This window comes from Amblyomma americanum, chromosome 7 (genome assembly GCF_052857255.1).
Source record: "Amblyomma americanum isolate KBUSLIRL-KWMA chromosome 7, ASM5285725v1, whole genome shotgun sequence".
NCBI classification, from domain to species: Eukaryota; Metazoa; Arthropoda; class Arachnida; order Ixodida; family Ixodidae; genus Amblyomma; species Amblyomma americanum.
In genome coordinates, this window is record NC_135503.1 from 128,217,782 (window position 1) to 128,235,476 (window position 17,695).

General features: G+C 44.9%; 1 protein-coding gene across 2 annotated transcripts in view; it reads right to left on the minus strand.

Annotated features, from left to right (window-relative positions):
- Nucleotides 1-5,429, minus strand: part of LOC144099564 (uncharacterized) — a 56,081-nt gene extending 50,652 nt beyond the window's left edge. The window contains exon 1 of one of the 2 annotated variants that reach the window (XM_077632978.1): nt 4,710-5,402. In XM_077632978.1, the coding sequence (XP_077489104.1) occupies nt 4,710-4,789 (80 nt within the window). In that variant the 5' untranslated portion in view covers nt 4,790-5,402. Of the gene's footprint in view, nt 1-4,709 lie in introns of both variants that reach the window. The other variant, XM_077632979.1, reaches the window with a different exon arrangement.
- Between the last annotated feature and the right edge of the window lie 12,266 nt (nt 5,430-17,695).

Consider the following 17,695-nt stretch of genomic DNA (forward strand, 5'->3'; position numbering starts at 1 on the left):
GAAAGCAGGAGATAGAAAGAAGAAGGAGTAAAGACCAGTTTCTCTGAGCTAGTCGCAGAGGTTGCCGTTGAAGTGATTGTTCATAGTCCATCTCACATAGTCACATATCCTGACTCCACGGATAGAATCCAAGATGGCGGCCCCCATAGCAACGACATTGTACAAGAGCGTTAAGCTCTACTTCTCGCGTTTCGGATCTTAGCGTTATGCGTTAGAATGCAAATCATAACCCAGTGGTTGCCGTGGTAACCTAGGGGGTTGCATAATGGAATAAAATAATAACAGGCGGCATCGTGATGCCTAGGCACCACAGCTCGTAACTAAAGCGTGTAGATCCGGTATATACAGGTATATCCCTCGGGCAGGCGTCAAAATCGGGCCACTTAGCCGATATTTGTGCAAAAGTTGTGGGCCAACCGATTGCCGCAGAATGTTCTGAATGGTGTCATACAATTCAGCGTTTCGTGCAGCATAAACTTACTGGTTACGTTAGAGCCTAGCTCGCGCGAGAGATTCGAACCGGCGGCCTATGTACCCCCAATTCTACGTCTTTACGAATGTCGCGGAGAGATCGAGGTGGTGGTATACGATTTCGCGTTTCGTGCGGTTAAACTTACTAAGTTAGAGTTATAGCTCGCGATAGGTTTTCGAACCGGCAACCTACGTTAGGTGTCTTAACGCTCGATAATCGATCGCTGCCTCTGCGTTGGCTCATTTTTTTTTTTCAACCGGTGGACAATTGTGCGGCGCCGGGACTCAAGCCCCGGTCCTCCTGCACGCGATGCGGATGCTCTGCGCCATCGCCTAGTAGTTGCGCACCAGGGCTCAGTGGTTGCTCATGTCAGGAGAAAATGGCCGTGGCAGCCTTTTGGCCGCTGTGAACGCAATGGCTGGAGAACAAACGCGATGCGGAAGCAAGTTGCTCGACCTTCTTGACTTGACGCTAAACGTAAATGAGGCGCTTTCAGAACCTCACAGCAAATCTCTGGCACCAAATCGCGACAGGCCTTCTTCGTCTCCACTGCAGCCTCAGAAGCGCAGCAGAACAAAAAACAGACACCTATTATTTACGCAAGATTCGACAGGCTGAGAGAGTCGCCTGCCCATGATGACGACAGAGAGAAGCGGTGCGAGCTTGATCAGTGCACTCCAAGAAGTCCCATTATTTGCGACAGATTTCACGTGCATCTGTATCGAACGAAATCCAGAAATTGTTCAAGATCTCCACACTCTTCATTGGCACTTATTTTCAGTTTCTTTGCCTTCCTAAGGCCTCGGAGAATTAAGAGATCAACTACCGTATCCTACCACCATTGAACCCTAGAGTATACGCATTTGATTCCTCGAGCTAAATCAATAAATACTTGCGCTACAGGCTCCAAACTACATTATCACTTTGTTTGGGCCACCGAAGTATAGAAAACACTGCAAAAATAAACCTTTCCCAAACAAAACACCCAACGCCGCAAGGTTAAGGGAACACCTGAAGTACGAAGAAAATGTGGCCGGTTAAGCTCGGTTAACTCGGGCAATCCAGCGAGAAACTGTCGAAGGGGTGTAAGCTGTGCATACGTTTTAGCTTTTGTAGAGTTTTCTTGTTAGACGAGCAATGTGCACACTGATGGGAAATGAATGCAAGTGGCTTCCCGTCTCCCTCTCACATCGGCAACTTGTGGCTCCATCTCTGGGAAGAAAAGAGCAGCGCCAGCGTCCAGCTGCTGCGCGCAGGAGACTCAGGCGACTCGGCGGACGCCATGTTTGCGAATGGCAGCGCACCAATTCGCAGCCGGCCTCCGCAATGCTGTGTTCGTGCAGACTTTCTCAGCTAATTCGACCAGCGAACGAAACGCTCTCTGTATTATCAAGACACCTTCTTGAACTACATTTTCAGTTACTGCAATAATTGTTTTAAATATAGTCACAACACTGCTCAAATATTTGACGGACTCTTTTTGTCTTTCTTGGCCCTGATTGGACGAGAGAGCTCTATCTTCCACAGTGCTGCAAACAACTTGTGAGGTAAAGAATAGACACGGATGAAGGAAAACTCGGGAAAGGACCTCGCTATCCGAGCTGCACGCCAAAAAGTGTGCCGGAAGTCACGCACTTTCGCAAGGACTACTGGGAGTCTTTGGCCGACAGCGCAGCCAATAGTAGCGCTGGGCGCAGCAGCGTCGTCTGCTGCAATGCTTGCTTCGCATGCGCCAGCGGGCTATGGCGGCGGCCGCAGAGGAGGAGCAGTGGGGAGCCGGCTTCAAAAAAAAAAAATCTGGGAGCACTCTACCACTCTAAAGTGCGGCAAGGCCTTTGGCCATCGCCGACTGCGATTCTAGCTTCGCAGGTTCCCATACCAGTGGCACCCCTTGCCACACTTTCGATCTAGACGGCGTTGTTGGCGGCTGCGGTCTGCTTCTCTGGCCTTCTGCTTCTTCCCTTCTTCACTGGCTTCTGGCCTCTTTGGTGGGGGCGCGCAGGTGGCGCCACCAACGCGCGCGCCGCTACCATCACGACCTCGGGTGTGACGTCGCCCTCTCCCGTCGCTATATCGACGTCCGCGCTAAATGGACGCATTTGGTTGTTTTCTTTTTATTCGCTATAATTGGATATAATTAATTAGCTAATCACTATACAGTCATCAAACTTAGCGCGAGGGTTACAATTTTGTCCCCTCTATCTCATGCTACCATTCGTTTTCTCCTATAGTGATTAGTTGCCGCGTTATTCGTGGAAGACAGCGTTACAACGGACGTGCGAGAATGAGCCATTAAAGGATTTCGCCTTGAAATGTGACGTAACCACCTCTCCTGAGTTCTTCCCGGGCCCAGAGATCCGCGTATTTTCTTTGCCGTCATATTAGTTATACTGCGAAACTGGGCTTTGTTGGCGATACCTGCACTTCTGTTCTTTGCTATGTCGTAGTGCATGAAGACTTCGTTTTCTGAGGCCTCTGTCATTCATACCGAGAAATTGTGGACCAGCACATTTTTCAACCGAAAATTTTCCTTGAATTCAATTTTTCGCATATCGTTATACTTGGTGATCCCCCTCGGGATTCTCGTAGTTTTCTCCTATTTGCTGTCAAAAACGGACACTTCTACGGCAGTCTAAACTACTCGGCGCGAGCGCGGCACAAACTAAAAAATCAAGAATTCGCTACGCATCGGGAGATTAGACGATTCCCATCAATATGTTTATAACTGCATATTGAATTTTTACAGTTGCCTCACAATTAAAAGATGTCCAATAAAGCTCGACACGACAACGCGGTTATCTACCGATAGAGGCCAACTTCTTATTGTCCTCATTGTTCCTTTAAACCTCTTTTTCAATGTAACCGTAGTAACGATACATCTAAAATACAATGAAAACATTCCTTCACTTCATTCACTTTCTTCATTTTGCGTTGCAACGGAAGGTGGAATGAGAATGAAATTAATAATTTCTTAGAGGAACACAAAAAAGAACGGTCAATTTTAATACTTAAACATAGAATGCGTACCGCACTAGCCTTGCTTGTTTTAAAAAGATAATTATTTCGCCCTCAACAGTAGCCAACAAAAAGCAAGTGAGGGATCGTGTTTTGTTTTCTTTTTTAAGAAAAAGAATATTGTATGAATGAAACACTGTTCGCGGTTCTGTTTTCTTCCAATACTGGGTTTCGGGAGAGACATTCCTGTCGCACCAGTCGGCACTTTTACTTTACTTCGGCTGCGTTGCAAAAGAGGTATTCCAACGCACGTTCGTCAAACAAAAGACTTTGACGAGCGTAACATCTGAACGATTCAACCTCCCATGAATGTGTCAATGCAGGGGCACTAAAGTGAACATCTGTTTTAGATGTGGGTAGCACAATAAACTATGCAAGTCACCATTAGTCGCTCAGCCGTGCTTCAGTGGGGCCTCTGGTGACTCCATCGCCTTTCGCGTGATCTACCCGCGTGACGTCTCAACAGACAGTCGTCGTGTTAGATTGACTATGCTGGCTTAACCAGGGGCCAGTGTCAACTAAGCCAGCATAACAATTTCGAGCCTTATATAAAGCAATAAAGCACAAAAATTATAACCAGCATTCCCGGGGTCTCCCCTCGTCTCGTTACGATATAGCAGTGGCCAGCGTATCGTCTCTTTATTTTAATTGCTGGGGCAGTGAATAGAAATGCTGGAAACTCCCGACTGAAGTCAGGCATTTTACTTCTAGTTGGCTTACTTCATATATGGGGTAGTCCCCGCTTCTTTCTTTCTCGCACTTTAGCAGTGGAACGGTCAATCCGTAATGATTTTTTGCATACCCAGGTACACTGGCGTACACAGTGCATTTGTTTAGAGAGAGAGGGAAGGTAGGAAGAAAAGTCGGTGTAGAGGAAAAGAAGAGAACGTGTTATCCGAAGCAGGATCGAAACTATCATGCGCTGAGCACAGGTCAAACGCCACTCCCAATGGTCTCCGTCTGCCCCCTGCTTGCGCCTGCGCTATCCGGGCAAGCTTCCTCGGCTGGTCATTTCATATGACTCTTCGCCGTCTTTGACTACATTTAGTTCCCCTAAAATTATAGCCCGGAATAAATGCTGACTGACGTCTGATAAACTTTCCACGTTTCCGACAAGAACAAGCACCTCATGCGCGGCCCGCCTCAGTGGGACAGTCCGCGCCTTACGTCGGAGACACACCCCAAATAATTTGGCGCGGAATATGAATAAAAGACTGCTCACCGCTTCTGCCAACTGGCCAGCACTGTTAGAATGATTCGCGGTGGCGTCGGGAATCCGTTACTTCTTTGCCCTTGGACCATTTTGCCAGTCCACTGTGTTCCCGGGGAAGCTGTCGACACGGAAACAGCGATAAGGCGTCCGCCTCCGCGTTATCGCTCTTGGCAACCTTATCTTCCCTCCAACGGTCGTGCAGACCTCTCTCAGTGCTTCGCTTGCTCTCCTGCGCCTGCCATGCAGGGCCGCGTTTTTTCTCCTTGTCCGCTCAGCCCGCAGACGCGTATGCTTCACCCATCGGTCACTGTCGAACGAGTCACCCAGCCACTGTGGCGTACCCCCGACGCTTCGTCGAGTCCCGCGCGTGGTTCATCCTCTGCTCACGGACTTCGCACAGCGTTGCGGCAGTCGGCGCCGACTCGTCAAAGTCGACCCTCTGCGGGCGGTGTATTATGATCACGGCAAGTTGTCTTCCGGCCACGCCGACCCGCTGTTTAGAGCCCACGGGGACTCATTCCGCCTCGGTCTCGGATGCGCGGCGGTCAGGTGCGTGCGTCCTCAGCTTCCCGCCGTCGTCGCCGTCTCCCCCGTGCGCGGTAAACAGGCCGCGGTCGCGTTACACTCGTCCGGGCGTCGGGAAAGTGAGAAAACCGTCGGCACATTTAGGGCCCGGATGCGGCGGCCCGAGCTCGGCGCAGACGGCTGCAAGGACGAGCAGGCGACAGCGCATTCCAGAAAAGAAACGGGGCCGCCATTGTTCGCTCGTCAAGTGACGTAGCTTCCTGCCGTCTTGCGCCCTGCATGCATACGCGACTACTGCACGGCGAGCCACAGTCCCCTCGATCGGATGGGAGCGGCCGCTCATCTTTGGCCGGCCTTGATCGGCACCTGTGTGGGGCGGGAAGCAACCGCCGCGCTCCTCTATGCTAAACGGCTTGATCGCATTTCGCCGTCACGTTTTGCCCACCGAAGCGTCTCCCTCGGCCACCCCGCCGCTGTTGCTGCACGCAGTGTACTGCACCGCCCAAGTTCTGGGCTTGCGTTCGCTGCCGCTGCTGCTAGCTTGAGCGCGGCGCCGTCTCCACCGCCGCGCAGCAACAGTGTACCCATTCCTCATTCAATTGCTGGAACGACTTTGAGATGAGTACTCAAAATGAGCACGATTATGCACCAAGAAATACGAACAGCAGCCACTGAGGTATACTGAAGAAGTGCACATTGGGCGACTTGGCCCTCATCTCTTTCATTTCATTTCTCCATTCTGCCTGCTATCCTTTATTTCCGCTGCTCCAGCTCAGGTGCTTCAGTATCGATGACAGATGCCGGGGCTAGCAAAAATCTTTTCCTTCCTTTTTACTATTATTTTTAATAAAACCACTACCACCACCACCACTTGGTAACAATTCATCCACTGGTAACCATCATGCACTGATATATACCAGATGTCCCAGCTAAAAGTAAACAAGTTTTTAAAAAGTCTAAGTGGCCTTGTTCAACAATACCAACTGAGGGTTGTTAAGAGCTGCGCGGCCTGGCGTGGTATCTTTTTTGTTATCTTAAATTAAATAATCAGTAAAGGCAAACCGCTTACATTTTAACCCTTGGCTTCAGGAATAAAGTATCAACTATGAAGTTGTCGATTGATTTAAAACAGCTGGCTGAGATGTTTGTAAAAAGGTGCCATTACGCAAAATAGGTACTTTTTTATCATCTTTTTAACTATTACGATACAAAAACTTTCACGTGACATACGGTCCTGCTTCAACGCCCCAAGACGCATCTCCAAGAACAAAATCAGCTTTTCCCTACAGCGCAGTCTCCAACGGGTGTGCACTGCGTGAGATATATGCACGAGCAACTGTCACGCGCCAACTTTCTTTTCGGGCCCATAACGAAAGCTAAGCTACCTAAATAATATCTTGGTGCGAACACATTAGCTACCTATATTTCAAGATGGCCTACAACTTCTCAACTGTAACTTTAATCCTGCAGCCAGTCTTTAAATAGTTGACTAATCAATATTTACAAAATAAAAAATACGGGAGACTATGCCACGCGACCCTCAACAGCCCTCAGTTTTATTTCGCAGAGCCAGGACACTCCGTCCTTTTTGAAAGCTCGGTTACCATTAACTTCGACACTGGTGTGAGTGAGTGCGTGTGGGTGATGATGCGCAGGTCGGGGGTCCGGATCGCGTCCGCCGCATGTGATCTTCTATTTTCTTTTATGTTCCCTACCTAGTGAAAAATGATTACGTTAATAATTTGTTCCTTCCTTTTGTTTACTCCGTCATTTAAAAAGAATATTCCTCTATGTTGTTACTACCTTAAATGAGTGTCAGCTTCTTCCTCATGTATATTCCAATATGCCCTCACTTCCACGCCCACGTGTCCTCCATAATGGCCACTGAGAGAGGAATTTCGGAAATAATTTAAAACGTTCATCAGCATTCACATTTTCCACTATATTTGCCGCTGGCATCATAATTATTTCGGCTACTGTATAAATCTGCATACAATTCCTGTGCTACATTAGGTACGTTATCCAAATTGCGAATTATATGTTTTTCTGTCCTTGTGTCTTATTGTGTACAACTTCGTTTAGGCCTAGTTTTTTCTCTGCTTTTGGGGTTCCTGCGTGCTACGAGATTTTTCAGTCCTCTCAATATCATGCTACTTCTACTCTATGTTTTCTTTTGATGGCATCGTTTCTTTGCTGCTAGTCACGGCATGTTTAGAGGGGGCATTCCGAGGACTGGACCGGGAAGGGTGCAGGATAAAACCTAACGAAAAATGACGTCGAATGACCTCTGCTGCTGATACCCTGCTAAGTTGCTCGTAAGAGAGGATGCATGGGAGAGGGACTTCAGCGCACGCATGACCGCGTGGCCACACAAAGCACGACGGTAAGGCTCAGAATTAATACGGATAACACTAAATATGAACAAAATTACTGGAAAAAATGAAGAACATGGAAATATGAAGGAAGCTGAAGTTTTCTTCAAATAGTAAAATCTCCGAAAGTAAACCGCCCTTCCTTGTTACTTGTTCATAAAGTGTCTTTATGGCGCAAGTACTTACTTTCAACACTATCCACGCATTAATGTATACGCTAATGCTTACTTGCCGATAACGACAGCAGAATGGAATGATTTACCAGCCACCCTCTCACACTCCAGTACATTAACAACGTCTGAAAAAGCTATCCCCACTTCGCACTAATACGTTTAATCAGTGCCATACGCCTCACCGCTTGGTGATTGCATCTCGCCTAAGGTGAGTGCCGGAAATGTAGAAATGTCTTTCCTTTTTTCTTTTTGGTGTGAAATAAATTATTTCGAAGTGGATATATATTAGCACTGCTTCTGTGAAATAAAATCATTACGCTGCAAAAAATGTGATTGCATTCATGAATTTAGTGTTTTCAAGGGAACATGTTACTCCTCAAGTGTCACGCCCCACCACTGTTGGGTCTCACTCACGGCCAACAGTATTTGCAAACAATAAAAAAAACAACGCTTTACAATATTTCGTCAGGAGTTTGAAACATTTCATTTTTCATTCATTTCGGACAACATTACTTTGTGTCTACGAGGAAAGCCTAAACCAGACTTACATTTCTCCTGACGAAGCCCACACTTTGCTTTGTGCGTCACATCTGAAGGCAGGAAACAGCATATCAATAAAAATAGCGGTACAGCCAATAGTGAGAGTAGAAGCTCAGAAACAGTGAGCGAAATTGTAAGCAAGGCCTAACCACCGGCCAGGCGGCAAAATGCCGGGAAAGACATAAGATAGGCAAGTTAGCCTACCTACGCTTTGATCTATACCTAACGAGACGGCTTTAAACTTGTGAAATATAAATGATTATCTGACTTCTCGGTCGTAGTGTGGCAGAAACCCAGGTTACAAGATGGTGGCTTTTCATTTATCAAATGAGTGACCCGAAACATTTGTGATTGAACAGCGCAGAACACCGGGACAAAAGACAACCGCTGACTAACAGCTCATTTTTATTTCCAAGAAACACGGCTTCTGTTGCTGTCTGATGGCTGCCTGTTGCATTAACAAAGAAAGAATGGGACATGTTAAAAGAGTGATTACCAATCTCTGGTTTAAAATGTTAAGTTGTAATCCTAGAACGCATGAACGATATGGTTGTAACGAATTTTTTTCGAGGGTATGAAGAAGTTATAAGAAGCCTTGTTTCTTAGAAATAAAAAATGAGTTGTAAGCAAGCGCCTGTCTCTTATCCCGGTGTTCTGCGCTGTTCCATCACAAATGAGTAACCAACATGCCCAAGCTGCTGTCCTGGCCGAAACACTTGCGTGCTTAGATAAGGGTGGCTTGGGTAAACTCGCACTGTAAGGCTTATGGTTGTTAAAGCTCAATCTGAAAGACGTCGAAATTTGACTCATATATTGCCGCTTGCAGACCGGACATTCTAGGAAATAAATTACGTTTTCACTACCGCAGGTGAGGTTACCTCTAATTATTACATTTTAGCTGGAAGCAGAACTAACAGCTACCTGTGACGTCGTCATCTGTAGACAAGTTTTTTGCGAGATTTGTTGCATGGTGCAAAGCCGAAAAACACTGGGCGGCTGAATTTGGAAGAAATTAAAAGATCTCGCAAGCTTTCAGCCCGTTGGAATACAGCTCGCGGTGGTTTCTTAATGATGTCCTTTAGTCGGTCACTTTCCATCATGATATTATGATGTCTTCTTAGAATGCCTGTTATGTTGGGGGCAGAGGCAGTGTAGGTTAAGACTAAGTTAACGTGATTTTTCGCGATAGGTTCTTTTGTTTCGCACAGTAATGACTCGCGGTCAGATGTGTCAGCGCGTTTCACGGAATCGACAGTTAGCTTTGGTGGATACTTCTGTTTTGCAATAACACTGCAAGGTTATTGTTTTTTGAGGAAAGGAAATGGCGCATTATCTGTCTCACATATCGGCGGACACCTGAGCCGCGCCGTAAGGGAAGGGATAAATGAGGCAGTGAAAGAAGAAAGAGGGGTCGTAGTGGAGGGCTCCGGAATAATTTCGATCGCCTGGGGATCTTTAACGCGCACTGACGAATGAGGCGTCCGCATATCCACGACGTGCACGAATGAGGCGTCCGCATATCCATGGAGCCAGTTAGGCGCCCTTCCTTTCCTTTCTTTCTTTCTTTCTTTCTTTATTTTTTTTTTCTTAGACATTTGCCTAAGAGAGGGCTGAGACTAAAGGCTTGGTATCGCCTGACGAGGCCTCAGCCCCCTGGGCATGACAAAGAAGCAATATATATATATATATATATATATATATATATATATATATATATATATATATATATATAACAGTGCGGCTAGGCGGCACACAAACAATATCATTGGTCAAAACACAAACGCATACAGTGCATACAAGAAACACATACATCTGTAAAAGGAAAGGGCACTCAACGAGAAAATTACACTATAAATGTAGAATTGGTACAACATAAAAATGATAAGAGTTATGATACATATGCAACATAATACACTAAATCAGAGATTTTTCCTCATTTTTTTCCTTTCCTCTTCCCCTTCAAGCACAGAAAGAAAACATGTCCAAGAACAAATATCCGCACATATACGAACAGTACAGGCATCGCAAGTAAGAAAATGGGAGATGGCAAAGGGAACATGATCAACTGCAAAAGAGACAAAACATCTATACACTACACTTCCACGGAAAAGATATTAGTGAGAAGAGTAGACAACATCACTGAACAAAAGAGCTCTCTTACAATCCTTTTTGAAGGCAGGGAACGGTTTATTGTAATTAACGGGAATGTCTCTTCTATTGAGCATTTTGGTAACCTGAAAGGGTAGTGTTTGTCGGCCATAGTTTGTTCTAACTATTGGCATTCTTATTTTCGGATCTCTGATGTCGTATGGGCTACACTCTCCGTAGGTACGTTATGCAGTCGGTTCTTATCTATCCATTGTAACAGCTTGAAGTAGTATACCTGGTCTGCCCTCAGAATATTGTACTTACAAAAAAAGTGGGCGAGTTCTTAGTTTCCGTTTATCCTCATAGTAAGTTTCGCATATGCGTAGCGCTTTCTTCTGCAAAATAATTAATTTGTTGTAATTTGAGTCAGTTGTGGTGCCCCAAACTAGTATACTTTTGCTTATTCTAGAGTAGAAGAGAGAATAATATAATGTCAGCTTCCACCAAGATGGAATTAAGTGTTGAATTCGGTAGAGTAAACCGTGATAGTTCGGACTTAAGGCTATCTACGCGGGTGTTCCATGAGAGACCACCACTGAACCATACCCCCAAGAACTTTTGCTCGGTGACCCGCCAGCGGGTTGCCGTCGTACCTGATGTTGATGGGACAGTCATCTCGCTTGCTTGTGGGTTTGAAAATTACGTATTTAGATTTTGCTATATTTAGGCTTATACGATTGGCTTGCAGCCACGTAGATAGTTTTAGTAAGTATTCATTTACAGATTTTTCTAAGCATGCTTTTGTTGCTCCCGTGAATAATATATTAGTGTCATCTGCGTACATGATTAATTGAGGAGATCCTGGTATCATAGTTATATCGTTCACGTATATAAGATATAGTAAAGGCCCCAGAATGGATCCTTGAGGGACGCCGTACTGTAACTCTATTTTACTAGACATACAGTTGTTTATAATTACATACTGGGACCTACCCTTCAGATATGTATCAAGTAGTCTGAGCGCTACACCCCTAATCACACAGATCTCTACCTTCGTTAATAATATATCGTGTTGTACAGTATCAAACGCTTTCCTAAGATCTATAAATAGACTCAGTGTTAGGAGCTTTTTTCTATGTTTTCAATAATTTTATCTTTTATATGCAGAAGAGCCTGTTCTGTAGATTTTTTTGCTTGAAAGCCATACTGGGCGTCAGCTATTATTCCATGTTTCTGAAAAAAACTACTGAGTCTGTCATTGACAACGCGCTCAAATATTTTAGAGAAAATAGTCAAGACGGAAATTGGCGTATAGTTATTAATATTGGCTGCACCGCCGCCTTTATACACGGGAACTACTTTTGCTATCTTTAGATCTGCAGGAAAATCGCCAGGAAGAAGCACCTGATTAACTATATATGACAACACGTGACTTACGTGGCTTGCGATATGCTTAATTGGCAAAGCTTTTATCCCGTCATCTCCCGATGCTACATCGTTTTTCAAACTCTTGATTATTCTGTAAATTTCTGATGGACTGCTAGGAGAAAGCGAGATGGAGCCTATTGGACCATTGGTATGTGTCGGCTCGTACGTACTAGCAAGTGGACCAGTATGCTTTCCAAAGCTAATGAAACTAAGATTCATTTCTTCCGCAAGCTGCGCATCAGGGAGACGATCCCCATTCACAGTAATAGCTGTTACGCAGGGATTCGGTCGTTTTCTGTTCATTAAATTATTAACCATCTCCCATAGCATATTATTATCATTACGAACCCGAAGAATTTCAGCCTGAAAATACTCAATTTTTGCTTTCTTCAGGTCTGAGTTCAATTTGTTTCTGAAGGCTTTAAACTCAGTAAATAGATGCAGATCGCGAGATTTATGAAAAGCATGAAACTTCTTATTTTTTTTTTATGCGCTTGAATAACTCTACGGTCATCCAAGGTTTACGCATACCTTTTTTCTTTGCTTTATGCTCACAAAAAGGAAAAGCTGCATCATAGCACCGCAGAAGTCCTTTCAGAAATATTCTATATGCGGTTGTAGCATTCTGTTCCATGTAAACGTCATCCCAGCTTTCGTTCTCTATTAGGGTGCAAAAAAGCTTCAGAGTTTCATCATTTATTTAACGATGCCAGGTCTTTTCCTTATTATCTCTGTGTCTGCTGGAAACAGGGGGACCGAAACAGAACACGGGAAGGTGATCACTGAGGTCACATGTTATAACACCAGCGGCGATATCGTCACAATTCATATTTGTAACGCAGATGTCAAGACACGTTGCGGTATCAGTGGTCACCCTTCTTGGAACTGTCACAACCTTCGTACAAGCTTAGAGATGAATAAGGTCACGAAATTCATTTGCATTCGAGCTGTCCGATATTGTATCAATGTTGACATCTCCAAGAATTATAAAAGATTTTGTAACAGATCCTAGAAAACTCAGCGCATTTTCAAAGAAGTCGCTAAATTCAGAAACACATCCAGATGGCGGCCTGTATATTGCTCCAATCACAGTACCAGATAATTTGATAAACAAACTTTCGACGTTTTGGTCAATCCTCGTCAAATTATCTATAACTTCGTAACACATATTTTGCTCAAGATATACTGCGATTCCGCCTCCTTTTTTTGCTTCTCTGCATATGCTTTCGCACCTATAACCTGGCAATAGTGAGGCCTGTGTAAAAAAGCGGAAAGAAGAATGACTTCTCAAACTACAGACAGGTTTCTATTATAGCTGCTTTTGCGCATATTTTGGAAAACCGGTGGCATCCGTTATGCAGTCTTTTTGCGAGAAATATTCTTTAAACAACCCAGCACAATACGGCTTCACAAAGGACCGGAATGCAATTACGCTCTTAGAATTCTCGGATTACGATAACACCGCAATAGAAAACAATCACCTTACATTAGCACTATTTTTAGACCTATCAAAAGCCTTTCATACTATTTATCACGAATTAATGTTGCAAAAGTTGGAAAACATGGGTTTCAGGGGGCGATTTCATCCATTCTTTCAAGGATATTTCACAGACAGATCACAATGTGTTAGAATTGATGACAAATACAGTGAATTTCAGGCGATCAAATTTGGTGTTCCTCAAGGAAGTATACAGGGTCCATTACTATTCAATATGTACGTCTCTGAAGTCTGTTTTTTTTTTAAATTAACCTCAAGAATCTTTCAGTATGCAGATGACACATCACTAGCACTAGAATTCACTGATCTTCATTTTGGGAGCAATAAGTTTCAGCAGGATATGTGCAAGGTGATAGACTGGCTTGCCCAAAATTCAATATATTTAAATCGACAAAAACGAAGCTTTTCTGTTTTAGAAACCCGCACAAGCGAATGCCCCTAAATGAGCCACTTTTTTTACATGGCTCGCATTGTGATCCCTGCACATGTAATGCCTTACCGCTTGCGCCTTCAGTTAAATATCTTGGAATAATATTTGATGAGCACGTAACATGGAATAATCATGTGCAGTATATATGTAACAGGCTTAGAGCCGTGTCTGCGATGATGTACAACCTCAGAGGTAAGGCTTCGATGCACCTAAGGCGCATCATATTCAAGGCGCTGGCTGAATCCTTTATAACCTACGGCAAAACATTGCATGGAACTTGCTCTGATCACAAAATGGGAGCCATAAATCGCATAATTAAAATAATTGTAAACAGTATAACTTATGGTAATACAACAGACTAGGCGTATTAGAAATGGAGGAACTAATTTATTACACAGTGCTCACACGTCATTACTTTACGCATGCTTTCAAAATGCCCGTCAAGAAAAACGCCCCCTTAAGAAAGATAAACTTATATTAAGCCACGATGCTTTACACATTATGGGAAAAAGATAAAGAGATACTATGTGCCACAAATATTCAATGAACTTGGCGAGGAGTTTTTAATTTCAGAACTAAACGGAAAATGACTAAATCTATAATGAAATGGTGCTCATCCTTGCAGATAAATCACTGATGGCCTCTGGCATGCTGTATTCTACTTTCCCCGTTTTTCTTCACATTTTAGATTTGTTTAGATATGGCACATTTCAAGCTGTTATGGTGTCCTCTGTTAATTTTTGGCTTTCTTTTTTGAGTGGTATTCCTACTTGCTCAATATATATATATATATATATATATATATATATATATTGTAACGAAGACAGGACCGGCACAGATCACAGTCTCAGCGAAGTCCAGCGCACAGCAGGGAACTCGAACCACACACACACTTCGTCTTTTTCCACCTGCACACGCACACTTCGTCTTCATCGTCGGCGCGCTCCCATGAGCACGCGCCAATATATATATATATATATATATATATATATATATATATATATATATATATATATATATATATATATATATATATATATATATATATATATATATATATATATTCATTTTCTTTCTTGCATAATATGCATGTACTGGTGTGCCTAATGTCATTGCTTTGTGTGTAATTGTTTTGTACACATTCGGTTATTCACCGTACTGCCTGAACAACCAACAAGCACTCTGTGCTTAGGTTGAACTCATGTGCTAAAGAAAGATGAATAAACATTGATTTGATTTGAATGTGACCGCGCGCGGGTTGTTTCTCGCCCTCCAGGGTTGGTTCGCGCCAGATGTGCAGAGAGCGGTAAAAGCTGTTGCACTGGCGAACCCGCTGCACGCGCCGACAGTCCCCCTCGACTTGACGGTCACCAGATGCAACTCAACCTTGCGATGAACGTCTTGTTAGGGAGGTCGACTGTCGCGACGAGGAGGACAATAAACTAAAGTGACGAATAGTCTAAGACGGCACGGCTAGCCAATGTCCGAGAGCACTGAACTTCAACAGTTCTCGGGAAACAAGCTGGTATAGGGAGAAGAGCGTGTTGTCTGGAAAGTTGGCTTTGCATGATACAAAAGAAGTGGGCGCAAAACTTGGACACGGAACGAGAAGAAGGTCAGTAGTCGTTTGTGTTTCTTCTCGGTCCTTGTCCAAGTTTTGGGCCCACTTTTTGTATATCTGGCATACGGAAACCCCGCCAAACAGAACAAATTCGGCCACTCCTTCAAGGACAGCGAAGGCCTTATTGCAGTTACACCACTGACCGGATATCGGTGGGGCGCTAGCTAGCCAATAGTCCTGGGGAGGCTGAATCGCCTGGGAACGCGGGTCCGAACTTGCAGTTGGTCACATCGGTAAGGCCCCGTTTGAAGCCCGATAACAGCCCTAATTCCGGGAGGACGCCAAGGTCAAGGGTCCTCGCGGAGACCGATTGCACGTGCTGGTACGACTGTGTTTATATTTGTTTTTGCTTTTTATCTGCGGGGGAGAGAGTTTTTGGTAATACTTCCAAAGCTGTAGAGCGGGGCACGCAGCCCAGTTGACCAATGGTTTCGTGGCGCCTTCTGAGAATGTAGGGTTTTTGAAATGAATTTGGTGTTCATTTTTGCCTTGCGTACTTCAGGAAGAGGGTTATGAGCCTTACGGAAATTAATCAATCCTGTTAATAGTTTGACATGATTGGATGCTACCGAATGTGGGCCGGGCTTTGAGGTCTTTAAAATCGGGCCCCGGAGCTAGAAAAGGGGGTTCCGGGCGACGGTCAGATGTTATGCATCGTCGGCTATGCCGAGTAGGGTCTTCCCAGTTAGCCAGTTGCACCTTTTATTGTTTCATCTTTTTCTGCTTAAAATGTCTCTAGTGCCTAAACTTCTATGTAATGTAAGTTTCTGTATATAAAACTTCAAGTTGTACTCCCTTAATTAGTGCGTCTTAATTCGTCGGATGACCATCTCTGACGGAGCACCTCTGGTGCGAAGAAAACCTTCAATCTTCAAGTGAACAAACCCTTTCTGACTGTGCACCCCTGGTCCAAGGAAGATAAAGAACCAAGCGGGCAACAACTTCACTATCTAACCGCAGCGGTGGTCAAGTGGTTGAGCTTCCGCCTCGCATGCGGGAGGTGCGAAGTTCGATGTCCAGTGCCGCTGGGTACCCACCGGCGATACAATGGATACAAGCTTTCCCCTGCCTGGTGCTCGGCTTCTTTATGACGAAATGCTTGGGAAATGGGTCTTTGACCCCACCTAGAGCAGAAGAAACAACATTGTGCCATGACGCTCTTTGGTCATAGATGCCCTTGCGCCATAAAAATCCATCATCATCATTATCATTTTAGTATCTAGCTTAAGCTGATCTGATCTGTTCGCGCTGCAGATGGAAGTTGATGAAGACGACGATGTGCGATGCACAGCGCGACAGTATGTTGCAGTTTAACACGACGCATGATCGGCTTCACCGATAGCATAGTGATCTCGTGCAGTGGCCGACGAAGCTGAACTGTTGGCGCCTCTGCGGGTTTGAAACCCAGTCTCGGCAATATCTATTTCTGACGGCAGCGGCGGTGAGGACTGGACACAGCCCTAACTCTGTGAACGGATCTTTGCAGAGCTGCCGTCCTCGATTACCTGGAAGACTGCCTACGCTGAACGGGTCGGCTTCGACGGACCGCAGACATACCGCCGACCACTTCGATGGCTACTTGCGCACAGCATCGCTCAAGAAGTGGCCAGTGGTTGGCGTTTGAATTTCCTGCTGAACCGACTGGAGCGTCACCCGTCTGCAGTCTTGGATAACGAAAGCGCAGACTCGTCCACCTCGTCTGAGCAATTCTGGCGGCAGCGGTGGCGGGGACTGGACACAGGAATAACTTTGTCAACGCATCTTTGCAGGTTGGTGTTTTGCTGTTATTCGCCTTTGATCCATTTTCACCGCTGCTGTTGCCAGTTCTTGTGCATTGTGAAAGCTAAAATTGAGTGACCATGACGGGTGAAACGTGTATTGCTTGCAAGAAGGTGATACCGGATGAAGGTAGCAAAATGACGTGCTGTGAGTGTGACTACTCTTATCGTTTGGGAAAATGTTCTTCTATTTCTGATGCTGCTTTTAAAGGCAGAAGTGAAGGTGAAGTGGAAAAGTGGAAATGCTATACTATCTATTGGGCTAGCTTGAGGAGCGGTTCAAGTTGCACGCGCAAGGTGACAGAATAATTACCTGTGAAAGACGCTGCTGCAACAGAATCAGCCTCCGGCATTCAAAATCTACACAAATTAGAATCCAAGCTCAACCTCATTGCTCTTCATTTGCAGGCATTTGGGCAATTGCCTGCAAAGGTTGACGCTGTAGAAGAAAGCCCGAACTTCATGAATTCAAGGTTTGAATCCCTCCTTTATAAATGTGAACAGATAATTGACGAGAACACATCACTGAAAGCTACCAGTGA